This window comes from Cottoperca gobio, chromosome 1, assembly GCF_900634415.1.
Source record: "Cottoperca gobio chromosome 1, fCotGob3.1, whole genome shotgun sequence".
In the NCBI taxonomy this organism is placed as follows: domain Eukaryota; kingdom Metazoa; phylum Chordata; class Actinopteri; order Perciformes; family Bovichtidae; genus Cottoperca; species Cottoperca gobio.
The window spans coordinates 19,894,487-19,913,081 of NC_041355.1; the positions used below are offsets into that span (position 1 = coordinate 19,894,487).

The 18,595-nt window shown below is 40.1% G+C and overlaps 1 protein-coding gene across 1 annotated transcript in view; it reads left to right on the forward strand.

Annotated features, from left to right (window-relative positions):
• Positions 1–14,944, forward strand: part of chrna6 (cholinergic receptor, nicotinic, alpha 6) — a 30,675-nt gene extending 15,731 nt beyond the window's left edge. The window contains exons 5-8 of the mRNA XM_029431887.1: positions 1,653–1,860; positions 3,147–3,758; positions 8,127–8,399; positions 12,918–14,944. Of these exons, the coding sequence (XP_029287747.1) occupies positions 1,653–1,860; positions 3,147–3,758; positions 8,127–8,399; positions 12,918–13,043 (1,219 nt within the window). The 3' untranslated portion in view covers positions 13,044–14,944. The remainder of the gene's footprint in view (positions 1–1,652; positions 1,861–3,146; positions 3,759–8,126; positions 8,400–12,917) is intronic.
• Positions 14,945–18,595: the final 3,651 nt, after the last annotated feature.

Below are 18,595 nucleotides of genomic sequence, written 5' to 3' on the forward strand. Positions count from 1 at the left end.
TGTTTCTTTTAATCCAGATCACAATCTATTTAAATTTAAAGCTACACTAGTCAATATGTTACTACTACTAATTACTATTAGTGATGAACCCAAAAATAATTATCACCCAACTCTGCAGTTTCCCTCAGCTTTACAAATTGTTTTTTGTCTGGTTCCAGACCTTTGAATTCGCCCACTCCACCAAAGAGCAAGTTGAGTGATATGTCTGGCACTGTGACATGAAACAGCAGTTTCTCGGTTAAAAAACGATTAATCAATGAGCGTCGCTGGGGGAAATAAAGATTAACCAATCAGCGCCAGGGGCTGTTGTCAAGCGATGCCCCATAGATGGCATGTCAGTTTTGCTCAACATCCATGTTTGTACTTTGTCACATGTTTGGTACTTCGATCTGCTCCAGTCTTTGCATTTGGTGGAGTGGGCGGATTTAAAGGTGTAGACCCAGGCACTGACTCTTAAAACCTTGGCAAAACAGTAGAAATCAGCTAAGGTGGATGTCAGACTGAAGATGGGGTTGACAATTCTGTCTGATATCAGGAAAGAGTGATTTAGTCTCCTTTCAGCTCATTGTTTTGGTTTCACAACCGACTTTATGCAGCTTTCTTTCTCATCAAAATTGATTCCAGGAGCTCTACGCAGAGGTTTTCAGCAATAATTGCTCTGATAAATCCACTTATCAAGACACAACAGCTTACAGACACAGCTAGAGACTAGCTGGTGAATATAGTAGAGCATTTACTGTAGCAGCTGAAGAGCCAGATATTTCACCCGGGTTTTGGTGGAGCCCAAAAGAGAGCTAGAACCAAAGTGTATATTGGACTTACATTCATAAAGTCACAAGAAACTCGACCCCAAACGAATGCTAATGCTGCTCTGTCTCTGCAGATGTGTAAATAGGCAACTGTTGGTGTACATGTTTGCTGTAAAAACTTAGGTGGAAACATGACAGTGCTGTGTTTACAGCTTGTTCCAATGACCCCCAGGGTTAGGAGAACAATTACTGCTTCATTAACCACATAGTTTATATTTCTCTAAATTTGACGAGAGTTTATACGTAGAGATGACGGATGAGAAAACTGCTCATGTGAATCATTTTGTTATGGTCATATTGGCACATTTGGAAGGCCCTGACCTATCCTGTCATTTTGGCATGAAAACTTGAGTTAATGCCATCATCACAATATTACATAACTGTCCAAATTACTTGAAGCACAAATGTATTTTATACCTCAGCTGCTGCACCGTGAAACAGACTGTACTGTAATTACACTGAAATATGCCAAAGTGATAGTCTATTGTTCTGGGTTAGTTTGTGCTGTGCTCCAGTCTTTCAGGCTCATTGCTTCTTTCGACTTACTATAGTAACTCATAATGTTAATCAAAGGCAATTTTGTATTTCACAAATATGCATAATGCAGCTTCATTGTCCTCTGTCTTTTAATCATAATCCTCTCTTTCTTACCGCCATTACCTCCTCTCTTTATCTTGCCCCCTCTCTTTTGTTCCTCGCTTTCATTTTCTACTCGCTTTTCCCCTCATTGTTTGACGTCTCTGCCTCCCTCTAACCTCATATCATATCTCCTCATATCCTCTCTGGGACTACTTCCGCTTGATTACACACATTTATACACACACACACACACGTCATATACAGCGCTGTAGGTGATTTCCTGGTGGAGGATAAAACCAAAGCTCTGCTGAAGTTTGATGGTACCATCACTTGGGTTCCTCCAGCCATTTTCAAATCCTCTTGTCCCATGGACATCACCTACTTCCCCTTCGACTATCAGAACTGCTCCATGAAGTTTGGCTCCTGGACTTATGACAAAGCCAAGATTGACCTGGTACTTATCGGGTCTAAGGTCAGTATTTTTGATTGTATCCGAGTCTGGCGTAACTATCAATTATTTATGTATTTAATTATTTTTTATTCTGTCCTACCTACAAGAAAAGCACTGCTTACATGCATCCATGACTGCATGTCTTTACTGTAGAGATCAGTACTTTTGTTGTGTATTAAAGGAGCACCCCACTGATTTTACACACCAAGGTCAATTTACTGGTAATGGAGAGCACTACTCAGCCTGTGAAAATATTTGTATAATGTCTTCTGTCAACACGTTGTGACTCCCATCTCTTCAAATACTGCAGCTTGGCCAGACGCCTCTCTGTTTACAGGACTTTAGCATAATTTTAACGTGGCTGACGTTATTTTAAATGTGTGATGTAAATTAAGTATATCACGTATGTAAGTTAAGTAAGTTAGGTTACTACTTGGTTAGGTTTAGGAAAATATCATGGTTTGGGTAAAAATATGTCATGCACATTTATTACGTAATTTAAGTTAAGTAAGTAAATACTTACTTCAACCGGTTGTACAGAATCAACTGAACCGGTTGATTCTGTAGCTCTGGAAGGAGCTCTCATAAGTCGGAGAAAATAACCCTGGTGATGTCATTATGGTTACCTTGAGTACAAAAAACTGCCTCATAAACTTGGGGCATGGAGTTTGAAAGAAGTGGGTACATAATTTAAAGTCTAATGAAAGATGTTACTGAGTTGCATTATTATTTATTTTTTCTCTTGTAAGTCCCCTCAGTTTATGAAAGTGCAATGAATTTCTGGAGTACCACTTTAAACATCCTGTATCAGTGTGTGCTTTGAATATAAATCCAGCAAGAAGAATTAAAAGGTGAATTTTTTATTTTAAAAGTAAGATTTGAAACGCAAATCTCTAGTTTGCTTATTTAGAGAGACTCTGGTGGATAATGGCTTAATTTTCTCCTCATTTTCCGCTTAATTTCCTATTACCGCAAGACTGTCTGTAAGACCTGTAAACATCGCAAGGCGGCCTCATTTACTGTAAACTACAGTGATCAGCGTCTTCTTGCAGCAACTTTTATGTGGGTGAATGTGGACATGAAACCCAGGTGAAAGTCAGTTTTAATTTGTTTTACAAATTCCAACAAATATTCATCCATTTTCATCAGGAAAACACTGTAAAAACCTTATATAACCTTAAAAACATGTATGTAATGTATTGTACTGATTTACAGGGGTCTTTAATGAATCGTAAGTTGACCCTGAATGTTGTTCTGGTGTTAAATCATTGCATGATTTGATTTCAAGATCTTTATCAATCACCTAGGTGAACCTGAAAGACTTCTGGGAGAGTGGCGAGTGGGAAATCATTGATGCTCCAGGCTACAAGCATGATATCAAGTATAACTGCTGTGAGGAGATCTACCCAGACATCACCTACTCCTTCTACATCAGGCGCCTGCCACTCTTCTACACAATCAACCTCATCATCCCCTGCCTCCTCATCTCTTTCCTTACAGTGCTGGTTTTCTATCTCCCGTCCGACTGCGGAGAGAAGGTCACGCTCTGTATCTCTGTCCTGCTCTCCCTCACTGTGTTCCTGCTCGTTATCACCGAGACCATCCCCTCCACGTCGCTGGTCATCCCGCTCATTGGAGAGTACCTGCTCTTTACAATGATTTTTGTCACGCTAAGCATCGTCATCACCGTGTTCGTGCTGAACGTACACTACCGCACGCCAATGACCCACACCATGCCAGACTGGGTGCGCTCTGTGTTTCTCAAAGTGCTGCCGAGGATTATGCTGATGCGGAGACCGATTGATGAGGACAGCAAGGCTGGGGGGTTGGACAGCAGTGGGGAGGCAGGAGGAGCTGGAGGGGGAGGAGGAGGCGGAGGAGGGAAAGGAGGGAAGAAGAGAAAGAATAGCTTGATGCAGGTAAGGCGTCCCCATCCCAAAACATATAGTCCACTTGAGCTCTTAAGGCCTTTGTATACCATGTCTGTATTTTTCACAAGGGTTTTTTAAATCTGTCATCCAATAAAAATCTTAAAGTACAGCTTTGTCTTGTATTGCGAAAATTCGCAAAACAAGACGAAACTGAATAGTGTCATGGATGTAATGGATGGGGCTAGTCCCAAATGGGGCTCATGTAAATGAGTAAAAAGCTATCGTTTAGTTGCCTAGAGCACAATGACTACTGTCTAATCTCGATACATCCTTTGTTTTGTGATCAGTACCTGCCATCCCCAATTCCAAGCTGTTCTACAATCACCTGCCTACAATCTTTCTTCTGCATCTCTGTATTCTTTACGTTGATTGTCGTAAAGTACTTAATGTCGGGAGACAAAGTGAATCAGCCTTGTAAAGTCCCTGTCACACATATCCATATGAGAGAAACTTATGCCGGCGCATACAAAATATCGGCAATAGGTTGATATGTTATGTTGATATAAATTAAGGGTATGTTGTGATCGTTTGAAGGACGCAGACGTTATGCCAAACATGCCAGACATACACAGTTCCGTACGGCAGAAACATGCCAGCGTATATGAAAATTTGCTCAAAATGTGTCAGAGTCCAAATACGTCCAACTTTTCCACAGTGGTGTTGTAGCTGACGCATACATAACAAATTATTATACGTATGTCAAACATTGATAGCTTATCACTTACCAATTTAAAACGTATCAGAGCGTCTGGCCAACGGAGCTGGAAAAGTGCCATTTGGTTCACGTCATGCTGATGCTGGAGAACGGCTAAAATGCTGAACGCTAGCTGTACTGTAGAAACACGTTTAATAAGTTACTCCGTCATCAGGCATAATGTTAACATAGGGTAGGAATAAGGTATCCACTCGTTATCAATAAATTGGCTGTAGGATTCACCGTCAGCCGACGTAGCCTATATCTAACGTACCTCTAACGTAGTCACGTAGGTATTTACGTACTATATTTATGTAGGTAAGTATTTACGTACTGTACGTAGGTAAATATTCAACTACGTATTCTGTATTCACACATGTCTAACGTCACGTAACGTCTGCATATCTTATGAAGCACACGTCGGGTACGTCCGGTAATTTTGAACATGCTCAAAACATCAGCGTTCAACAACGCACCCCAGCGTAACACAGTGAGCTCTTAGCGAATACTACTTATACCTTACCTTATATCAACGTAAACCAGCGTGTTGCCGATATTTTGTATACGCCATATTTTTGTATATCTTATGCATTCGTTGGGCATTCATCTGATACATTTTGTATTAGGAAGTGATGCGCTAGACATGCGTATCTTTATATGTTCACTTTTCTGATCCGATCCGATGAAAAGTTGGACGTACTTGGACTCTGACAAATTTTCGTATGCACCGCATTAGTTTCTGTCATACGGATATGTGTGACAGTGCCTTTAGGTGCTATTTTGAATAATTTTGTAATTTTAGTCATTTTCACATCATATTTTATATTATCATTTACTGGCAAGGACCACGCCACAACAGTATATCGTTTAAAGATTTAATGGAATTTTAAGGAGGTATTTAGGAGATGTTGAGGACTGATGAATGATTGTCAGAGGCAGGAGTGAAGGATGTCGTCTGTTAGGCTGGTCCGGAGGACATACTGAAGTCTTGGCAGAGTGAGACTCAGTGTGGTGGTTCCGTCTAAAGGCCCTGTCACACATATCCGTATGGCAGAAATGTATACTGGTGTATATGAAAATTTGTCAGAGTCCAAATACGTCCAACTTGTCATCGGATCGGAAAAGTGAATGATGATTTGAACACGTTCAAAATTACCGGACATACCCGACTGTGTGCTTCATAAGTTATGCAAACGTTGCACATAAGTTACGTTAGACATATGTGAATACGGAATACGTACGTGAATACTTACCTACGTAAATACAGTACGTAAATACCTACGTGAATACCTACGTGAATACGGTAGAGGTACGTTAGATATAGGCTACGTCAGCTGACGGTGAACCCTACAGCCAATTTATTGATAACGAGTGGATAAGCTATTCATAACCTATGTTAAGCTTATCCCTAACAACAGAGTAACTTATTAAACGTGTTTCTACAGTACAGCTAGCGTTCAGCTAGCGTTTTGGGAGCTTATTGGAGTCTGAATATAGTATATAGGGTCCCTATTAGTAGCTCATCCTCACTTCTTCACAGCACGTCTTGATGAATACATCAACCCATCATCAGAGAGAGTGGAGGATGCTGAGAGTACATTCTAGCCGTTCTCCAACATCAGCATGACGTGAACCAAATGGTACTTTTCCAGCTCCGTTGGCCAGACTCTCTGATACGTTTTGTATAAGTAAGTGATAAGCTATCAATAGGTTTGACATACGTATAATAATTAGTTATGTATTCGTTATGTATACGTCAACTACAACACTGCTGTGGAAAAATTGGACGTATTTGGACTCTGACAAATTTTGAGTTACTTTTCATATACGCCGGCATATGTGTCTCCCTTATGGAACTGTGTGACAGGGCCCTATGTCTGCCGTGTTCGGCGTATCGTCTGCGTCCTTCGAACGATCACAACTTACCTTTAGTTTATATCAACGTAATGCCGATATTTCGTATACGCCAGCATACGTTTCTGCCATGCGGATATGTGTGACAGGGCCTTTAGGCGTATCTCTGCCCAATCTAAATAAAAGGCCCCAGGCGGTACCTAGAATGAGACATGGGAGAGGTATGCACCAGATTGAATAGGAAGGGATGAGGGTAGATGGGAAGAATGTATTATGGGATGAAGGAATGAAGCAAAGATGGGAAAAGCTGATATGGGTAAGGATGAAGTAGGAAGGAGGGTGGGTTGAGAGTTCTGAGACAAACAAGGTTGGATGTGTTGACTGGGTATAGGTATGCTTGACAAGTGATTAGAGTTGTGGTAGAGGCATGGCACCGCTCCTGAACCTCAGTCAACTAATTAACTTCATTTATCCGTTGAAAAACACAGGTCGAATGATTAAGAATGCAGCTTTGCTACTCCGAGTTATCCTGACTGTGCTCATTAGTGATGCACACCGCAGGTCAGTCGTATCCACCTGGCCCATTATGAGAGCCAATCTGAACCGCCCAACATGCAAACATATGAGTGATTCAACCACCCGTAACTAAACCAACCCGCAAACCACACACTTTATGGGTTATAGTGGCACAATTGTCAGGACTGTGGTCTGTTCATATTGAAGCACAAGCACGTCTGTGTCCTTGTAGACTAAGTGCCGCGGTGGTGTGTGTGTGTGTGTGTGTGTGTGTGTGTGTGTGTATGAGTGTATTTGAGACAGACAGAGACAGAGAGTGGGAAGAAAAGGTGAAAAGTAACAAAAAATGTATAGAGATTGTAAAGTTTTTATTATTTAAACTACATTTTAGTCTTGTCCTTGTTCGTCAACAATATTGCATGATGATATCGTCACAGTTTGTGTTTAATGCCGTCTCATCATCCTCTCATCTAAGTCATAGAAAAAAAGGGCAATGACAAACATATTGCTTTATAGTTTTCATTAACGCTGGGCTCCAAAACTTTGGAAAGAACAATACTCCCTTTAATCAAGTCAAAGTCAGTTTCCTTCCATATATCCAGTTCTTGTGTGCTACTAATTAAGAGGCAGCTGGGCTTTAACCTAAACCTGCAGCTGAAGGTCTGAAAGACAACTCAATATATTTAAAATTCTATCAACTGTGTTTCAGCTGTGGGACAGGGAACCATCTTGGTGGTCATCGATCAGGCAGTTATACACTATAGCAGCGAAAAGGGGCTAGGGGAAGTAACTGAACAGTTTCCTAAAGTAAGACTCAAAACATACAGTATTTCTGGGAAGCAAACCTTTGATTACTTCCACCAACAAACCAAGAGTGTTTGTAACCATTTGATAGCTTGCTTGTCAGACCATAAAACAGTCTTCCACCTTCAAGTTCTCTTCCAAAACCGTTTGGGTTCTAGCTACTCACCTACTGCAAGTACTGCCAGGGGAATCCAAGAGAAAACTTTTCTCTACTGTTAAAGAATGTTAACAACGTTCTCACACACAGTGTATCTACCGTATGATCAAATACATTCTTAATTATCAATGTTGAGAGCTCAGAGGAAGCACTTAATAAAGGTTTTACTCCCCAAAACACTGGAAAGAAACAAGTCTCTCCTTCATACACCTACTGAATAGATGTATCCCAGAGATCCCAAAGTTTTATATACAAATGATTACCAGAGAATGTTGAATTTGAGTTTAAGCAGAATGTCAAACTTAATCTGAACTCTGGTTGTGATCCCCAGCAAGTCGGAGGAGGCTCTCTCAACTGTCTAGAGTTTGGGGACAATACATTCTCATCCGTGGAGGGCTGCACTGGAAAGAAATGCCCTTGCCCCTGCCAGCATGGGAAGGAGACCCCAGACACACCAGACTTGGGGAAGATAACGCGTCAGCTGAGTCCACAGAGCATCAACACGGTGGTGGCTTTTTCTGTGGTGTCGCCTGAGATCAAACAGGCCATCGAGAGCGTCAAGTACATCGCTGAGAACATGAGGAGTCGCAACAAGGCCAAAGAAGTGAGTCATTCTTATTTTCAGTGCATAGTGTGCTGCTGGAATGAGTCCTAAATCCGAGAAAGGAGTTAAAACTGTGCACATCCGTCTCCAAGTCAATGGGTTTTTTGAATAGCTGTTTGGTTAGATGCCTGGATGTCTGTGTATAGTATAAGAGATTTAAAAAAAAATTCTGTGACCTAAAATACCTCAGCAAATACCCTACTCGTGAATTGTGCAGCTTTTACGTGTCTTAAAAAAAGGCGGCTGCTAACAAGTGACTAAATGAGACTTCAGCGTTTGTCAGGGACGTTAAACGTCATCACACCGAACACGTAAATGTATCTCCTCAGTGGTGGAGGTTGAAGTCATGCAACCACATTGTGGTTAAATTATAGTGTAAAAATTAGTTTTTTACCACAAAAATCATAGAAGTGCTTAACTTGTGTAGATTATCATGATGAACAAAATGTGTAAGTATCACAAACTGACAGCTTTAATGCTGCGCTTTCACGATCGGCAGATCAGCTAGTGTTTGTTTTGGGGATTTTTAACACATGCAACATTCACACTCTGCTGCAATAGGGTGACCCTGATGAATTTAAATGTACAATTTATAAGCAGATAGTTTGTTATGATTCTATCCAGCTGTCTGAGAGAGAAATAGCTAAATGTCACTCTAAAACCAGACCCAACAAAGCTCCTGATGAAATCAACTTGATCCCCTACAATCTGGCTACAAATCACACAGGGAGACGCAAGTCTCTCACTGCTGTTTTCCATTTACATACATAAAATGACTGTTCCCAGCAGCAATGTCATCCATTTCAAATATGCTGATGAAATGGCTCTTGTTGGTCTTCTCCTGAAAGACAATGCCATACATGAGGAGGCTTATTTTAGCCAAGTCACAGTACTTCAGGACTGATGTCAGGCAAGCAAACGGGAAATGAGTGTGGCCAAAACTAAATAACTTATAATACCAGCAAAATCCAGGTGGAACCAGTAACATCCTCCCTGTCATAACCAGCTTGTATAAAATGTAGAACATTTTAAGTACTTGGGCACATTTATTAATCAATGCCTAACTTTTAATGAGAAGTCTGAGAGCATTTTTAAGAGTGCCAATCAACGGTTGTTTTTAATCAGCTTTGGTGTTAGCCAATACACACTTGAAATGGCATAGAGAAGCCTGGTTGAAAGCAATTTATCATAACAGCATGGTATGGCAACTTGAGTGCAAAGAGCAAAATCATGCTCTCCAAAAAACATTGCAGGGAAGGTAATTGAAAAGTCACAGAAAAAAACTTTGCAATATGTTTGACAATGCTGTACTCAGGAAGGCTAAACACGAATCTGCAGATACATCACATAGTGGCTGTGAGGTGGATATAAAGGGAGCTGATTGGCAGGTGAAAAACTCTAGGAACAGGAAAGGCCTAATGAGGCTGAGGAAGGAAAGGCAGCACAGGAACACAGGAGGACAAATACAACAAACCCAGAAAAGAAAATCATCTTGAACATTGAGACTGGGTATAAGCTGGGTGAGTTCAGACCGGAGGGAAAACAAAGACAGACTAATATAAGCAATGTAAATGATTATCATGCCAGATACAACTCAGTCTACTACTCAGTCCAGTCTTTGCAAATAGACTGAGGGCATCTTGACACAGAGCCAGACTGTGACACGATGAGGATTAATACCATGTGGTAGTACTCAGGAGAGAGGAAACCCCCCAAAACTACTAGACTGGGGCAGGATGGCACCCTGAATCAATGAAATCAACAAAACCTTTAAGTGAATAACACTATTATTTAATAGAATAAAATGGATATAATAGAATAAAATAGCAAATGAAATAACAAATAATACATACACATATACGGGTACAATTTCAAAATGACTTAACTTTAACAATGCAAGTGTTAATCTACTGATAATAACATATAGACACAGTAAGGATAATACAAGATATCTCATGTTCTATAGATACAAATAGAACATCTACTGATCATACAATTATAAGATAAAGACATTTTAATTGTAGATATACAGCCATTAATCATTTATAACAACATTAAAAATGAGATGTGGTGGTAAGTATAATATGGTAAGTACAATTTATTTATAAATGTTTATCTGTCTATGTGTTAATGTACTATTGGTTGTAATTGGTTGTATTATCCATGATGGCCCAAACACAAAGCTGCAACATCTTTAAGCATAACCCTTTTTACAAAATAGGTGTATTATGGTTTGGGCCATATGAATAATAATATTGCACTCACCCGGCTATATAAAGAAGTCAACACAAGATAATCGGCCTTCTTCTTGGCAGACATGTTGACTGGTCAAAGCACAGGTGTTATTAGTAAGACGCATAATCGCTCTGTTCCAATAAGTGTCCCACTGAGCCAACATGTACAAGAGGCCTTTTTTACTGCAGACATTTTGACTTGTCACAGGTGTTACTAATAACATTGTCAGTGTCCCAGTAAGTCATGGCAGTGTGACAGTGAGCCAGTATATCAGGACTTGTATGACACAATACCAGGACTCTGAAACATAAGCCGTTAAATGGAATTCAGCCATCCTTAATTTCATTATTAGGACCTGTCATGTCAAAATATGTGTTGTGAAAAAGGTTTGTCAGGCTGGTTTTAAACAAACCCCCAGGTTAGCAAACATGTTTTGGAAAACAAAACAAAGACAAAAAGTGAAAGTATTACCCAGACTGTGTAGTAAACATACATTACAGCTCACAGGATATTTGATTAAATTTGGACCCACTGTACTCGCAATGTTCCTATGCAATGAGGGATTATTATTGACATCATTTTTAAAGTGGTTTAGGAAATCAGGTTAAACTTGGCTTGTTTACAACCTGTTTTACCGCTCATATATCTTTCGACCATCAGAATTCAATGTTATAAACTAATGGAAAGAATAGCAAATACAAGATTAAGTTGACTGTAATTGTTTAAATACTAGATTTCAACACACTTATAGACACTAGTCCACTTGTTACGCCCTAAAGAACATGACAGACGACTATTTAAAGGAGATGGATGACTCTAGGATGAAAAGTTAAATGTTACTGACATATTTGATGTTGTACATAATGTACTTTTAATTGGAAAACTAAAATGCTATGGATTTAGATCAAGCGCCATCTCATTCATGAGTTGTCTTTCATGCAGAACACAAAGGGTGTATTCCAATGGGAGCATGTCTGACTGTAAAGGGCTTTGTGGCATGCTGCAGGGTAGCTGTCTAGGACCACTCCTGTATTCCACCTTTAGAAGTGACTTGTCATCTTTGTTACGTAAAGCAAGTATACAAATGTACGTCAACAATCTTACACGGTATTATGTAGCAAATACTTTCTGAGTTGAACTTGGTCTTTGATTGGATACAACTGAACATATCAAAAACCAAATCCATCATCTTGGAGTCCGTAAGACTGCATTTAATAATAGAAAGTAGACTCTCATTGGTAGCACATTGACACGATTGTAAGGAAAATGGACAATCTCCATATGGTCCAGTACACATTCTGGGGCAAGTATTTAAATCTTTCATTTTAGACCACCTGGACTTTTGGTCATCTGTGTGGTCGTCTGCATCAAAAAGTGTACTGAGGAAACTACAAATTGCCCAGAACAGAGCTGCTGGACTGGTCTTACATTGGCCCAACATAAACTCTCATGTTACATTCTTCAGCCTGTATTGTGTGGTCCCATGATGACAAAGCCCTAGTAACTGTATCATATGTGTTGAATTTAACACCAACAATAACAATATGCTTGTTACGCAGTCTTACTGTAAATCCAACTCTGAGCTGTACCCTTTTAGAACATACAGTTGTTGACTAAACTTTTAGATCAATTCACATAGGAAATATAATATTCCAGTGTTTTTAAATATTTTTATATAAACATGAAGCAAAACAAACACACTGCAAGCGTGTCGATGCATAATGTATTTATGCAAAAACACTGTGAGCAGTGCTGGCCCGGGAGAGCTATACATGATTCTGTGCAGCTTTGTTGCGGAACCTGCTCCATAACTTAACAGTAGTGTCATTTAGAACCACATCATTTCAGATGTGAGTCGAGAGCTCTGCCTCCTCTCTCTATGTTATAAGCACAGTGGGTGAAATCTCCCAACGGGGAGAAGCAGCCTTTGATATGCAAAACTTGTGGCTCAATCAGCTTTGTCAAAACGCCTGTCTTTTATTTTGAATGTGATTATCATAGAAATGTCCTTCTGCATAAATTATGTATCAGTTTTCTGTTAGCTTACAAGAAATGTTCAACTTTTTTCTTCTCTTCCTCTTTTTTGTGTATTTCCTTCTTTCAATTCTTGCTTTGTAATCCTCACCTCACCCCATCGACTTCCACAAACCTCCCACCCTGAGATCTTGAATCAGCTGTTTCTTCTCACTGAGCACTTCTCCTCGCCTCACTTTTCATCTTTCATTTGCCACCGCCGACACTTTCCTCTCACACTTGCTGTTTTGTCCCCTCCCTTGCTCACAGGTGGAGGATGACTGGAAGTACGTTGCCATGGTGATCGATAGGATCTTCCTTTGGGTGTTTGTGACCGTGTGCGTCCTGGGAACCGTGGGCCTCTTCCTCCAGCCGCTTTGTGGCTTTGTCTCATAACTGCTAAACATTCAGGGTTCACTTTTGCCCTGTGTCGAACAATCCTGAACAAGAGGCTCTCAGTTGACCAATCAGAAGACAGAGTTTAGAGTCCTAAAGCACTATTTGGTGTGCTAGATTTGCTTCTTGCCTTTTGCAGAGCAGTAATATTGAAACAGTGAAAAAAAGGGTTTAAGGTTTTCAGACTGGCTGGTAAACTGCGTAACAGATACAAAGGTTATAAAGCCTTACTTTTATGTCCTTTAAGGCTTCTTTTCCTTAAAAAAAATATTTTCTACACAACACCTAAAAAGGCTGCCTTGGAATAAACTTCACAGAAAGGAAAGGGATAATGCTGTATCTACACAGTGTGTTCTTTCAGCGGTTTTGACCATATGAACAAGTTTAAACTTTATTTTAAATATTTGTGGTTCATTGTTCAAAGGAGGTGAATATATCTCTGTTTTGCTAGGTTTGTCAGAATGTGTAACAACATGTTGTAGAGCCCAGAGATGAATAAACAGTTTGCAGTTACTGTAGCCTGGCCAGCATTACAAAGCATTTACTGTGGTTTGGTTCCTTTTAGCTAGTTTTGTGGCAAATTTTACATGCTGTCTTCATTCAATAATTTCTATGCCACAAATATGAAAAGTTGTAACTTAAATTTATGACCAAATATTTAGTTTTAGTCGTGTTGATTCCTGTCAGCATGGTCTCCAGAAAATGACGTTCTCATACACTGAACCTGCATTGTCAATTGGGTTTGTAGGGAAACATATTTTGTCCTGGATTAAGTCGAAGTCCATGTAGGGAGGAGGATGGACGGATGGGTGGGTCATGGGCAGACCGGAGTTTGTGGCCCGTGTGAAATCAAAAGTCAACATTCATTTATAAAATATACACATTATTCAGATTTTAAGTCAAAACATGATCTTTTTTTCTGAACCAAGTCCAAGTCATTTTGTTGTGTTTTTATTTTATTTTATTAAAATTTAAAACGTGTTTAAAACGTGTTTAAAACGTGTTTAAAACGTGTTTAAGACGTGTTTAAAACGTGTTTAAAATGCGTTTAAAACTGCGACTGTAATCCGGTAAAGAATAGTTTCCCTCAAAACGTAATTGAGAATGCAGTTCAGTTGTATGGGAACGTAACTTTGTAGGCGTCAGGTTGATTCCTGCGTGGTTGTGGTTCTAAAGAGGTATACTAGTGTTTAGCAACTCTGCACATCCAATAGTCCTTCAGGACTGGAACCTGACAATTAAGATTCAACAGATGTGGGCTTACTGGGAACTTTACACATCCAGTAGACGTGACACAAACTCTCTACCGCACTGAACTCAACCCTGCAGCAGCCAGTTAACCCTCCCCATGGAACTGACTGATGACTGTCATACTCGCTCCCCTGTCTGATTCATCAAGCTGCTCACTGTCAGAGCCAATCGCGCTCACTGCTTTTTGTGTCATTTAGAATTAGAGGCTGTTTTTCTTTTTTTGTAATTAGAAACCATGTGTTTATAAATGTTCTCTGATTAATGTTCCACACAGTAATTGGTTGGTCTGGTAAATATTGGATTAAATGATACTTGATGAGATGCTCCTGAAATAGCATTACATCTATTAATTCATGAGATGATTCTATCATCCAATTCCATGGCTATTAATTTAAGCTTTTTTTTCTCTTGTCACTTTTGATTAAGTTCACCATTAAGAGCAAATACAAGAAACATGCACAACAGAAATTTTGATTGCTTCGACCACAAATACATTGTCGTTACATTAGTTCACTATAAATGTATTGCTTCATTTCTTTAATTTCATTTATATCCATGTGTATTGTTATACGATGAAGAAACTCATGCTGAAGGGAGCAAATATGTTTGTTCAAATGATCTCTGCCTTTCTTTTGTCTTTGAACTTTAAATAAAAGCAATATTTGTTCAAAAAAAGTTAATAGCTTTTGATGGTAGATGTTTTTGAAAACAACAAATTCATTGTGAATGTACACATAAACATTTCACATGCACACGCATACACTTACACACTTACACTTACGCACCAAAACACCAAAGGGTCAAAGCACCAATGCACCAAAGCACCAAAGCACCAAAGCACAAATGCACCAATGCACCAAAACACCAAAGCACCAAAGGATAAAAGCACCAAAGGACCAAAGCACCAAAGGATAATAGCACCAAAGCACCAAAGCACAAAAGCACCAATGCACCAATGCACCAATGCACAAAAGCACAAAAGCACAAAAGCACCAAAGGACCAAAGGACCAAAGCACCAATGCACCAAAGCACCAAAGCACAAATGCACCAATGCACCAAAACACCAAAGCACCAAAGGATAAAAGCACCAAAGGACCAAACCACCAAACCACCAAAGGATAAAAGCACCAAAGGACCAAAGCACCAAAGGATAAAAGCACCAAAGGACCAAAGCACCAAAGCACAAAGCACCAAAGCACCAAAGGACCAAAGGACCAAAGCACCAAAGGATCAAAGCACCAATGCACAAAAGCACCAAAGCACCAAAGGACCAAAGCACCAAAGGACCAAAGCACAAAAGCACAAAAGCACCAATGCACCAAAGCACCAAAGCACAAAAGCACCAATGCACCAAAGCACAAAAGCACCAATGTACCAAAGCACAAAATTACCAAAGCACCAAAGGATCAAAGCACAAAAGCTTTTTTAACATGACTATCCCCCTGTGATCAAAGCCAGGTCTATAAAAAACTAATGTTTTCCCAGTTTTTGCGGAAGAACTTGACCAGGAGAGTTTGTTTTCCTACTGCTTTTGTCAATGACTGATGTGAAATATATTTTGCAACTTAAAGTTAGCACCTAGTGAAGAAACCTTTACTACACTGGTAGTAACTAAAATTATATTGTATCCTTGCAAACGTCTGTAAGTAAAATATAGGCTGTGTCTGAAATCAATTCCTTTGTTCAGTTATTCACAACTAACAAATTGATGTTTCAGATCCTAATTATTCATCACTTTGCTTTGTCACTGACAGCTGTAGAGCATTTATAACACATTCATGATGTGGAGTCGAACAACAGCCATTTTTACATTTGACCTTTTTAGGATTGGCAAAAAGTGAACATGCTATTATCTTTTTAGCATTGGAGAGCACTATATAGTGCAGACGTTTGACATAATTGCAACACTCAAATAAAATGGATAATTATAGTGCAATATATAGTAAATAGGTAGTGATTTTAGAGACAGGCTTTACATTTATATATCACTTAAGAGAGGGCACAATGTGAAACCCAATAAAGACCAAACACATGTCAAATGTTTTGTGTCCAACAATGCTGCTGTCCTAAAACATTGATTATTCAGGGTTGTGTGTAATACCACTTTGCAAATCAAGTTTTTTTTAAAGGCGATTAATTGCTTGCACAGAGAGGAAAATGAAGAATCCACACAGGAAGAGAGGTCTGCCTGTGAGGCCGCAGTGAGAACCACCAGCTGATGATGTTGGAAGGTGCTGAGCCGCTAAGGTGTAGGAGACTCCTTCTCCTGCCTCTCCTTGTTCTTCTTTCTCAAACCGAAGAAGTGGGGTACTCTTTTCCAGACTGAGTGACTCTTTTGTTTCTCTGGGAGCTTCTTCTCAGAGACTTCAAGCTCTGGCTCAAGTTCCAGTGCTTGTAAAACAGCAAGGGACTCCTCCTCATGCTCCTTCAGCTCGTCTTTCAGCCCGGCAGTTTCTCTCTGGAGGGCCTGATGGACCTCTTTCTCAGTCTGGACATTGGTGACAACCATGAAGTTGGTTTTGGTCAGTTCCTCCAGGATTGTTGTCAGGTTCTTTAACTCCTGATGGAGGGCTTTCCGCTCGTCCATCAGATCCTGAATCAGCTCCATCTCCTCTTTTTCCCTTTCAGTGTGAGATTTTTTCTCTGCCTTAAGTTCTTGCTGATGGGTATCATTTTGTTGCAGCAACTGCTCACTGAACTCCACTCTGCAGGTCTGCTCTTTCTGGAGCTCGTTGGTGATTAACTCTACCTGTTCCCCCAGAGACTTGTTCTCTTTGGTCTCTGTGTCCAGACTGGTAGCGAGCTCACCGACATTCCCCTCCTGGCAGACAATGTGCTGCTCTGCACCCTGGAGGTGAGCCTTCAACACCTCAGCCTGGGCACCTAGAGCCTCGTTTGCTGTCTCGCAGTCCTTCAGATGCTTGGCCCATGTGTTGAAGCCTAAGGCTGATACATTCATCTTGAAGGTCATGGTTTAGTTATAGTTTTGTTGTTGCTATCAGTGGTCTGAATGTCATCTCTGTTTAAAGTTTTCTCTCTCTCAGAGTGTTGTCTGAAATGAAATGATTCTGTCAGAACTCTTGCTGCTGTTCATGTAATAGAATGGAATTGTTTGAGTTCCATAGTTCTGGTTCTTTCTGCAACTCACTTTGACTCCCCTTTGACTCAATCTGTGATCCAAACGTGAATACAATCTCAAACCATCAACAGTAAATACACAGGATTAAACAACAATTATTGATATGTCGAACACAGTGAAATTGTCAAGCAAAATTACGTTTTGATCTATAACTTACAACTCTGCTGATATATTTGTGGAAATATCTGTAATTACTTATGCGTTTAGAAACCTTTAACTGGTGCCCAGTTTCAGAGAAGGGGGGCACGTTGAAATGTGTTAAGATTTGAATTTAAAGCCCATGGTCCATGGCCCTGGTCTATGGCAATAATAATGCCCCCCCCCCCCCCCCCCCCCCACCTGTCCTAAATAGGAGCAACACACACAGACAGAAAAAGACAACAAAGTATCATCGTTTGTCACCTAACATCACTGTCCGACCTCACTCATGCCCTTGCAGCTGAATGGGAGCAAATCTCTGCAACTAGGTTCCATAATCATGTGGAAAACCTTCCCAAAAGAGTGGAGGTTGAGAATGAGATGTTCAGCAATCACATGTAATGTTCACATTCACATCCTCCTGGCATGTACTGTATGGCTTAGGGGAATTTGTACTCTCATCTGTACATTTCTAATAATAACACAAAGGTTGTGTTAAAACATTGAGCATTAACAGCAAACACACACAGTGTATGCCCTCCACCCCAACCTTCACACACTTTATGAGCGTCGCCTTAAATTCCTGCATTGACACTGAACATAAATATCTAATGCATAATAGTTGTATATGAACGTAATTCATGGGAGACATGGCTGCTCACACTCAAACGCACAGACTTAGAAGAGATCAGAGAGCAGTTTGACTCAGTGGATAATCTCCTCTATGGTATGTTATGGTGCCATCAGAGCATGAAACACATGGCTGTAGCCCAGAGGCTGGAGAGGCTTCAGTGAGGCACTAACAGTGCCAGAGAGCAGGGACAGCCAGCAGGGACGTGGAGGCTGGTCTAGAAGAGAACACTCTGTACGTGCTGGGTGGGACTAAATGCTACATTACACAACTAATTGTTGCCCAGTAAATATAGACCTAATAAAAAATCTCCTATTGCCTCTCCTATTTTTATATTGTGTGGACATCGTTAAACAAGAAATATCCTTCAAACAGTTACAGTAATATCATCT